This window comes from Brachypodium distachyon, chromosome 5 (assembly GCF_000005505.3).
Source record: "Brachypodium distachyon strain Bd21 chromosome 5, Brachypodium_distachyon_v3.0, whole genome shotgun sequence".
In the NCBI taxonomy this organism is placed as follows: domain Eukaryota; kingdom Viridiplantae; phylum Streptophyta; class Magnoliopsida; order Poales; family Poaceae; genus Brachypodium; species Brachypodium distachyon.
Window position 1 is genome coordinate 26,619,248 of NC_016135.3, and position 10,399 is coordinate 26,629,646.

Below are 10,399 nucleotides of genomic sequence, written 5' to 3' on the forward strand. Positions count from 1 at the left end.
TCATTCTAGAGTCTGTGGAGCGGGGTCCGAGTTGTTAGAATGTGAGGCTCTGCCACTGAGGTCATACCGTAAAAGAACTATATGTGAGTGCATGATGCAAGTTCGAGTATCTCGATAGACAATTTATGCCACCAAGTCGTTCTGGAGTCTGCGGAGCAGGGTCCGAGTTGTTAGAATGTGAGGCTCTGCCACTGAGGTCATACCGTAAAAGAACTATATGTGAGTGCATGATGCAAGTTCGAGTATCTCGATAGACAATTTATGCCACCAAGTCGTTCTGGAGTTTGCGGAGCGGGGTCCGAGTTGTTAGAATGTGAGGCTCTGCCACTGAGGCCATACCGTAAAAGAACTATATGTGAGTGCATGATGCAAGTTCGAGTACCTCGATAGACAATTTACAAGTATTGAGATTGGATTGATTTGGACTGCGCAACAAGTCTGAGGACCGTAAAAATATTAACTCTTTATACTATACAGTACTTCCTCCGTCCCAAAATAAGTGACGTGGATTTGTATAAGATCTTACGCAAATCCATGTCACTTATTTCCGAACGGAGGACGTGGATTTGTATAAGATCTTATGCAAATCCATGTCACTTATTTCCGAACAGATGGAGTGACTCAAATTTTTGACTCAAATTTAATCAAATATGAATGTATCTGTTCTTAAAAAACGTGTACATACATGTAATAATATTTCAACAATAATTTAGAATCGAAGAGAGGAGTAACGAAGTGCGAAAGTAGTGCTTCCTCCTTTCTCGTTTCCCTTTTCTTTCCCCATTTTCCTTTCCTCCTTCCTATTTGCTCCACCTCCTACCTCCCTGCCGGCAGCCGCGTTTCCCAGGATCCCGTTCGCGCCTCTCTGCGCTGCTTCTGCTCGTCCTCCCGCTCCTGTACCTCCTCGTGCCCCCACCAACACCCCCCCCTTTGCGCCACACCCCAACCCCACCGAGGCCTCCTCCATGGTCGTCTGCGTGCCGCTAGACCTCCACCCACTGCCCGGTGAAGTCAGGTGGTCCTTCCTCCTCGTCGCCTCCGCCACCGACGCTGCCTCCTGCTGCTCTGCCTCTGGATCCATCCCCCAACACGTGCCTTCCTCTTCCCTGACCCGCCCCCGCCACCATGGCCTCCCTCCTCCCGGGTAGATATCTAGTATGAGGGTTCCAGCCATCGTGTCCACAGGAGGTGGCTCAAATTGATCTTTAATTTATTTTCCCTATGAGTATATTGTTATTAGCACTCCAGTTATTAGGATTGAATTGATTTTGAAGAATTAGCATGAGAAATATAAGGAACTGATGATTTTGTGTGTCACCAGGAGCCCTGTTTTCTGCATAGCTTTGAGCTTGTCCAAACAACTTGCGGACACTATGCACTCCTTTAATTATCGCTACAGATTGTCCAGGTTTGGTTGCTGCACATTTGGTTAATTACTACACCTTTAGTTCAATTATGTTTGTTTGTACAGAATTGCTGTAAAAATACCATATGAAACTTGCCTCATAAATTGTGTCACCTCTGGTCTTCTTGTGAAGAACCAGTTCATGCATCAATTCTTATATCTGTAAGAAAATGTCAGAATACGGAGACAAAAAAAATCTGGAACCAATGACTTGGTACTTTATGCAAGGCATTACTCTGAGATTAAATATATGGATGCCAGAATGTAGCCCTTGTATTCACATGTTTTGACTTGTTTACTACTCATCTACTCCTATTAATGGCTCGACATCTTTTATTTGAAGTGGAACTGATCACAAGTTTCGGGGCCTCTGTTATTATAAACGATCTTTGATTTCTACGCTATAACAGTTACATTGACTAAATAGTGCCTTGCTTTTTTCCATCGTTTGCCTAGGCAGGTCATGGGGGAGTGCTAGAGGTACCAAAATGTCACGTGAAATACTGAACCAGTTGCATCAGTCATAACAACAGTTGGGGAAAGAACATTTGGCTGCTTTAGGTGGTTCCCTCCAAAGCCACAGCCTGGAATCATAAAGGAAGGGCAACCAGTTAAGTGGTTCTTTCCTCTTTGTTCCATTGCATATTCATCTACCTATTTTTCTTGCTTATGATTCTAGATTATAGTCAAAATATGTCAGGTAGCTATATAGTGTTCCTTTCTCTTCAGAGATATGGTTGGTATGTACATTCTTCTTGTTGTACCATCTATATGGTAATTTGCAGTCTATTTTATAAGGCACCATATGGTGTTTCTTCAGTAACTTGATATGTTTACCCTTCAAATTGTATTTGTAAACTGGATGTACCTTCAACAACTCGCGTTCGGATTCCGCTCAGCTGGTTCGCACCATCCAACTACTCCCTTTGTCCTTGTTTTGTAGGCGTGCTTTTCAAAAACCTCAGTCCATCTATATGAGGCTTCCTTGATAGCTGGGTAAGCGTAGCAGCTGGATGCATTAAAATAACTGCAGCCCAAGTGAGCGAGGCTGCATGCTATATAGCCCAAACGAGTAAAAGCTAGCTGTTGAGCCCACGAAGTGACGCATAAAAAATGAAGCTGACCATCAGCCGGCTGCGCACCTTGGTATGTGTGAGAAAGCAAAAACGCCTCGTGTATAGACGGAGGGAGTAAGAGGTTCCTGCTTCGGCATTGGCTGGCTGGCCAACCTTAGGTTGCTTTAGTCAAGGTTTTAATTTACTTTAGAGGAGCTTTCAATTTTTTCTTAGTTCTTTTGAGATGAATTTTCAATTTCTAAGGAGGAGCTTTCAATTTTCTTAAGACGAGTTATTGTTTTATTTTTGTCATGAGCTTTTAGTTTTTAAGGACTGACTTCAATTTCCTTTGGCCAAGCTTTTAAAAAATTGATTTCGTCCGAGACAAGCTTTAGTTTTTAACGTTCTAACGATGAGCTTCTAGCATTTTAACAATCAGCTTTAAGGATCCCATGATGAGCTTCCAACGAACTGCATCATGTGCTTTTAATTTTTCCAAAATTCCTTGAGACATGCTTTCAATTATTATTTTCCAAGTTCATGATGAGCTTTTAACTATCGCATCGTGAGCTCTCGACGATCTTGTCATGAGCTTTTAATGATTTAATCATGAGATTTTAATGATCTCTCATGAGCTTTTAATTTTTCCCAAAACCATTCAACTTTTTAAATTTCTAACGATGAGCTTATAGCATTCTAACAATGAGCTTTTAAGGATCCCATGATGAGCTTTTAATGAACGCATCAAGTGCATTTAATTTTTTCTAAAATTCTTGAGACGTGCAAGCTTTCAATTATTTTTCTAAGCGCATTTTTTGTAGTCCGTTCTATATGAGCTTTTAACGATCCCACAACGAGCTTTTTAGCGGTCCCATGCTGAGCTTGTTAACGATCCCACAACGAGCTTTTTAGCGGTCCCATCATGTAATTTGATTTTATTTTTAAAAAATCCTTGAGCTTCTTAACATTATAATAATGATCAACTTTTTAATAATCTTATGATGAGCTTGTAATGATCCCAAAACAAGCTTTTAACAATCCCAAAACAAGCTTTTTAACGATCCCATCATCTACTTTTAGCATTCTAATCATGAGCTTTTAAGGATCTCATGATGAGCTTTTAACGAATGCTTGATGTGCTTTTAATTTTTTTCAAAAAATTTTGAGATCTGCTTTCAATTCTTTCTTCTAGGTTCATTTTTTTTTCTAATCTGTTTTCTAGATGAGGTTTTTAATGAACCCATGGCGATACAATCTTAAATTTCATATAACTAATGAGCTCTTTAGTTTTTCATGCAATCTGTTTGTTTATTGTTCTCGGCCTTTCAATAAGTTTTCGATACAAGCTTTCAAAATTTTGAAGGTTCAGCTTTTCATATTTTGTGCAAGAGGATGGATAGAGAGTCTGGTAGTTATAATTTTTCTCTCATATGAGCTTTTAGATTATTTATACGAGCTTTTTAGATTTTTTGTCCTGCAATTCCAATAAATTGTTCTTAGTAGCTCTAAAAAGCTTTTTTTTCTTCTAGGTGGTGCCCGTTGGCATCAGATAAGGTTTAAATTGTTTCGAAAGGAGGATTGTAATCGACTTTTTCGATATGAGATCCGAGATTTATTGACACAAGCTCGCTTTTCGCAGACTTTTCATAGAACTAAAATTTAGAAATTATGGGTAATGATTAGAAAAGTTTGAATATCTAGGTCATAACAGGCAAATCTACTAAAATTTGAAAGTTTTATGTCAGGATTTTAAAAGTTTGAATATCTGTCAGCAGGAACGACATAAAAATTGGCATTAAAAACTTTTTATGTGATTTTTAAAATCTCGATATGATTTGAAAGTGTCTATCCCCACATGCTTGATACCTGAAAACCACCCTCCTAGAAAGGGAAAAGACAAAAAAAAACACAACAACAGCACTTTTCCGTACACAAAAAAGAGCCAAAATGGGAAAATAGGAAAAGACCAAAGCGGGCTTGCAGTCGTTGGGCTGTAGCACCAGGCCCAGCACACGGACGAGGCTTAGCACGAGCATGGAACCAGGCCGAGCACGGGACGGAATAAAAAAGGGAAAAGACGAATCGGGAATTGATCGAGGAAGCAGGAACGGAGGACGAGCGTAGGGAGCGCGGCCCGGGACGATCGTGGCGCGCGAACGGGAAACCTGGTCGGAATCGTCCGCCAGAATCGGTCCTAGCGGAGATCCGCCAATTAGCTGCGCCCCGGGCTTCCAAGCGCGCGATCGACCGACTATAATAGTAGACCATACGGACCGCGCAGCGATCGAGCGGTAATCCTAGCTTCCGGCCGGCGACGCCCTAACTCCCAAACGGCGGCCGGCGGCGCATCGACCTAGCAACAGCAAGGTCCATATGGCGCCTACGGTCTGTCTGTCTGACGGTGATGATGAAGACGGTCCAATTTCCTTCAAGAGGTCACGCACCACCCCCTCTAAGCAGCACCAAGGCTCATCAGCAAATGCGTCAAATCCTCGGCCTCTGGGCTCTGGTGGTGATCAGCCAAACGGTAAATTGATGAAAAGACCTCGTTCCGTGGAAGATGGTGGCGACTCCGATGGTACCGATTCGGATGATAAGAAACCACTCCCCAAACTGAAGAGAATCGATAGAGAAGCAGGTGCCAAGGAAGAAAGAGTTGATGATCATAACGAGCCTGCAGTGACCGCTCAGACGATCGAATCTGCAAACTTGGCTTCTGACAATACCGTTTTGCTCAGGACTGCATCAGTTAAATCCGAGCAAGAAGACGATTCGGAAGATGAGAAGCCACTGGCCATGAGGACGACGCGGTTGACCAGTAATGCGAGCAGTACTTCCAGAAATTCAATCAAAAGGCGGCCAGGTGATAGCAACACTGGAACAAGTTCACCCCTTAAGAAGGCAAAGCATTCTGCCATAGAAAGAGAACCCAAGGCTGCTGATGCCCATGACAACAAAATACCTCTCGCACCACGACTGACATCAGTCAAGCCTTCGAAGACAAAGCCCCCCGCAAAGAATGCCACGAAGAACAAGAAGAAGAGTCCTTCGTCTTTTACCAAGGATAGCCAGAAAGGAGTGGAAATGAAAGCGAAGAAAACAGTGAGAAATTCCCGGCTCTCAAAGGCGATGAAGGTCCGTCAAGGTTCCGGCAGTGGAAAGAAATGGTCCACTTTGGAGCACAATGGCGTTATGTTCCCCCCTCCGTACATGCCTCATGGTGTCAAAATGCTTTACAATGGGCAACCTGTTGATCTGACTCCAGAACAGGAGGAGGTGAGCACTAGCAGTTTATTGCTTTGTGTACTAGCTACTACTACCTCCGTTCCATAATTCTTGTCGAAATATTACATGTATCTAGACATTTTTTAGGAACAGATACATCCATTTTGAAGCAAATTTACAAGAATTATGAAACGGAGGGAATACTTCAGTTTAGTAGCGATGATGGTGTACTGACCGTAAGCTAATACTTCTCTGTTTTGCAGGTTGCAACCATGTTTGCTGTGATGCGAGACACAGAGTATGCATCCAAGGAAACATTTATCAACAACTTTTTCACCGACTGGAGAAAAATTCTTGGTAAAACCCATATCATCAAAAAGTTCGAGCTTTGTGATTTCACAACGATTTATGAATGGCACCTGCGAGAGAAGGAGAATAAAAAACAGATGACAACAGAGGTACACTTTTATGCATAGCTCTGTTCATGTCTGGCTTTTTCTGCACCAATGAACCTCCTGTTGTGACTTGAGACTTCGCCGTCCAAACTTGAGTAGGTTGGAGAAGGCAGATTTCTATATCCTGCCATGCCTCCATCATCTGAAGTATTTAAACTTTGTAGTTTTTTGTTTACAGGAGAAGAAAGCGTTGAGGGATGAGAAAGGGAAGCGAGAGGAGAAGTATCTGTGGGCTATCGTAGATGGTGTTAAAGAGAAGGTCCATTTTTACTGATACATTCGTTTAATATGACATAGGCCTTTACAGACCATAGAACAGATAATTCACTCTTTACTTTTGTGAATTTCACATATTGGCACATATGCCACTAGTCTTGAACCTAGCGAGGAAATTTAAACCTCTTCTCTAATTAAATTTAAATTTTCCCACCAGATGTGGAAAATGGCATGTTACTATGATATAAATGATTTCCTTGGTGGAAGTGAACACTTGCATTGTTTGTATTCTTGTACATGCGTAGCAGTTGTGGTGGCCACCTGGCTAAAAATGTTTGCTTATTTCAGGTTGGCAATTTCAGAGTAGAACCACCTGGCTTATTCAGGGGACGTGGAGAGCATCCAAAGGTAATATACCGTGGGAGCCTCTCCTATAGTCTTCCTTCAAAAAAGATGATGACACATCTAATGACATCATTTTCTTGTTTGAAGTAAGCGCCTTCAATTTAAGGCTCTCTGTTAAATTGTTTCAGATGGGAAGACTGAAGCGACGCATCCGACCAAATGATATTACAATAAACATTGGAAAAGGGACTCCAGTCCCTGTGTGTCCTATACCTGGAGAAAGGTACGCTAAAAATCCTTTACTTTTTATCTCTACCTTTTATGTTAAACTATGTTTTTGAAGGGGCTTATAGCATGCATGCATTCTTCTTGATTGATCGTGTGTTCTGCAGCTGGAAGGAAGTTAAACATGACAATACTGTCACATGGTTGGCATTTTGGAATGATCCAATAAACCAGAAAGACTTCAAGTATGTTTTCCTGGCAGCAAGCAGCTCACTAAAGGGACAAAGTGACAAGGAGAAATATGAAAAGGCTCGAAAATTGAAGGTGAGGGAGTTTCTTTTGCGGTTTGTAGAGGTTGTATGTTCCCATGTACAATAATTGTCCTCCTATGCCTATGGCAGGATCACATAGACAATATTCGCGTAAATTACACGAAGGATTTCAGGAGCAAAGATCAAGTGAAGAAACAAATTGCAGTGGCAACATACCTTGTAGATAAACTAGCCCTTAGGGCGGGCAATGAAAAGGTATATCCTACTGGACCTATAGCTATCAAATGATATTCCATTTTGCTCTATATTATTAAGGTTGGGATAGTATATCTGTTGGTATCCACTGCGTCCATAAAATCTTCTGCTTCTATGCTGAAATACACAACTATGCTTTGATTTTATGTAATATATATATGTCTCATCAGCATCGGTGACATAATTATCTAAATAACAATTTTTGCGTCAAGACTACTCTATAAAGGATTAAAGGCCACAGATAATTTACATGATGAGCCATTCTTCTGCCGAAAATCTATTTCTTTCAGCATACACATCTTTGTGCATTTTTTGTTAATTCTATTTAGTTTTGAGCTTCATTAACATACGTTATCATGCCACTTCAATCCTTTTTAGGATGAAGATGAGGCTGATACTGTTGGTTGTTGTACACTCAAGGTTGAAAATGTTACTTGTCTGCCTCCAAACAAGCTGCAGGTCTTGATCTTCATTCTTGATGGTTTTACTCACTAAGAGAAAGTTAATTTTGATGTTAGCTGATGTCTGATTGCCTTTCAGTTTGACTTCCTTGGTAAAGATTCTATAAGATACTTGAACACTGTAGAGGTTGAACTACCTGTATATGAGGCGGTTAAGGAATTCTGTGCTGGTAACTGCCATGCTCTTTTCCCATTCGTCCATCTCTTCCTGCCCTAGACATATTGTTCACATCTGTCTTGCGTACTTGCTTTGTAGGAAAAAATAAGGGAGATAATGTCTTTGCTGAGATTGATACAATTAAGCTAAATGCTCATCTGAAGGAATTAATGCCAGGCCTTACCGCAAAAGTGTTCCGTACATACAATGCTTCCGTCACTTTAGACGCCATGGTAAGTTCAATGCAAATTTACTGTTCCATGATATGTTTCTGTCCTCTATTGCTATGTTACACCGTTTAGACTGCATGTTCCCAGGGCTTTAATTAAGTGATTAGCTGAACGTTGTCATGAGTAAAACAATCTAGGATCATCTGTTGTGCTATTTTTTAGATGTGTGCTGTTTTGTTTTCTGGTACTGTAATATTCATAACTGAGCGTGTACCTGCAGCTGAAATGAATAGCAAATGCATGTTTAGTTTGTCAGTGACACACAGAAATCATGGTGTCTTCAGTTACAGACATTATCTGCTTTAACTTTTCATGCTCCCAAAAAAGAATGTGTAACATTACTATGTCATCATAATTTCTTAATTGGAGTAAATATATGTGTGTGATAGCATTGCAGTTGAACAAAGAAACAGAAGATGGAACCCTTCTTCAAAAAATTAGTATCTATAAACGCGCAAACAAAGAGGTAAAATCTTTCACTCGTGAGGGAAAAAAAACTTGCATTATCACTCAACAATTGTTTGACTGAATCTCTATGATGCCTCGTTCACCCAGGTTGCTATAATCTGTAACCATCAGCGTGCGGTCTCAAAATCACATGATTCCCAGATGGCTAAGTTGAATGAAAAGATCGACGAATTAAAGGTTGGTTGTTAGCTTCAAATGATTAGATCAAATTTGTGCTTGTCCTGTAAACTTTTTTGTCATCATTTTATTATTTTCTGTAGGTTCAGAGGGATGGGCTGAAAGCAGAGTTAGAGAAAGCGAAGAAAGGAAAGCGTCCAGGCGATGATAAAGATGGGAGCCGAAAGAAAAAATTAACCCCTGAAATGTACTTTTCAATCCACAGATATATATATATATATTTAAATATATACTCTATAATTTTTTACTTGCCTGTCTCAAAGAGTGGAGACAGTCTCATATAATCTACTTGCAGGTTGGAGAATAAGATCTCTGGGATTGAAGCCAAAATAGAGGGAATGGTTATCACTAAGAATAACACAGAGGAATCCAAGACAGTGGCACTAGGAACATCAAAGATCAACTACCTCGATCCTAGAATTACCGTGGCGTGGTGCAAAACCCATGAGATCCCTATTAACAAGGTACAGTCAACCTTTCTAGGGAGCCATATAAGCCTAGCTTCTTTCTATATACTCTCTCCGTTCCATAATTCTTGTCTCAAATTTGCCTAAAAATGAAGTATCTATTCCTAAAAAGCGTCTAGATACATGTAATATCTCAACAAGAATTATGGAACGGAAGGAGTAATAAATTAACTAAGCTTCCTATGATGTGCAGCGAAGTAGTTGTATTTTATACTTGTGCTTTGCTCTAATATTTCAAATATTCTGCAGTCCTTAACAGAAGCTGTTTGGATTGGCTATTTTTTGTATGGCAGATTTTCAGCAAGACGATTCTCGAGAAATTTGGATGGGCGATGGATGTCGGCCCGGGTTTCAGATTCTAATGCCGGGCGGCCTGCTCAGTCAGTAAATTAGATCCATCTTCCAACCCTCTTCTCCAAGACACTAAAATCGGCAGCCGCAGCTAGGAAATAAGAGCTAGTTCGGTGTATTTTTTCTGTCTCTTTTCAGTCAGGCCCTCTTTTTTCTTCGTCCTCATCTTCTTCTTCTGTACTTGCCATGTTTCGATTTTGCCTTGTTGTGTATGCACCTTGGTCTTTAGGTCGCATTGGACAGTTAACTTGTAAAGGATTAACTACTAACTGTAGAAGTGCTTACTTCAACCTTTTGTACGTTCTGTTTACAAAAAAGAGCTTATACATTGAAATTTGAAAGTTTGTTGAAAGAAACAGCCAGCCAAGTATCTTCAGACTTGTTTGTTTTCTCTGATGAGAGGAAAATGCAACGGGTGGCATGCTGGCATGACGTCCCTGCCTCCGGTGTCCCACCACGGAAACCGAACTCAATTCCACGAGCACACGGCGGCGTTACGGACGATTAGGGCTTGCAGGTTTGATGATGTCGAATCTGACACAGACGAGCCAAAACCAATTTACAAATGCTTTTGATGGCCGTTATTTATTCGTGGGAGACGACACCAACGCAGCCAGTGGATGTGACTCCGGCAA

At 40.9% G+C, this 10,399-nt stretch overlaps 1 protein-coding gene across 5 annotated transcripts; it reads left to right on the plus strand.

Annotated features, from left to right (window-relative positions):
* The first annotated feature begins 771 nt into the window (after positions 1 to 771).
* On the plus strand, positions 772 to 10,120 carry LOC100822289 (DNA topoisomerase 1 beta). 5 transcript variants are annotated; one of them, XM_024455908.1, is made up of 17 exons: positions 772 to 1,188; positions 1,322 to 1,408; positions 1,862 to 5,736; positions 5,949 to 6,143; positions 6,319 to 6,399; positions 6,705 to 6,764; positions 6,890 to 6,984; positions 7,094 to 7,250; positions 7,328 to 7,453; positions 7,832 to 7,912; positions 7,994 to 8,084; positions 8,171 to 8,304; positions 8,699 to 8,767; positions 8,857 to 8,946; positions 9,030 to 9,133; positions 9,242 to 9,410; positions 9,707 to 10,120. In XM_024455908.1, exons 3-17 carry the CDS (start codon positions 4,834 to 4,836, stop codon positions 9,773 to 9,775), a joined length of 2,424 nt encoding a protein of 807 aa, XP_024311676.1. In that variant the 5' UTR covers positions 772 to 1,188; positions 1,322 to 1,408; positions 1,862 to 4,833; the 3' UTR covers positions 9,776 to 10,120. The 5 variants fall into 5 exon arrangements, with proteins under 5 accessions (XP_024311676.1, XP_024311677.1, XP_024311675.1 ...); XM_024455909.1 differs by having other exon boundaries at positions 1,866 to 5,736; XM_024455907.1 differs by having other exon boundaries at positions 772 to 2,015; positions 2,349 to 5,736.
* The last annotated feature ends 279 nt before the right edge of the window (positions 10,121 to 10,399 follow it).

Excerpts from the sequence above, each read along its gene's own strand:
- LOC100822289 (XM_024455907.1), top strand. The coding sequence starts at position 4,834 with ATGGCGCCTACGGTCTGTCTGTCTGACGGTGATGATGAAGACGGTCCA. Across the intron at positions 8,305-8,698 it reads CCGTCACTTTAGACGCCATG|TTGAACAAAGAAACAGAAGA; the intron begins GTAAGTTCAATG and ends ATAGCATTGCAG. Across the intron at positions 8,768-8,856 it reads ATAAACGCGCAAACAAAGAG|GTTGCTATAATCTGTAACCA; the intron begins GTAAAATCTTTC and ends TCGTTCACCCAG.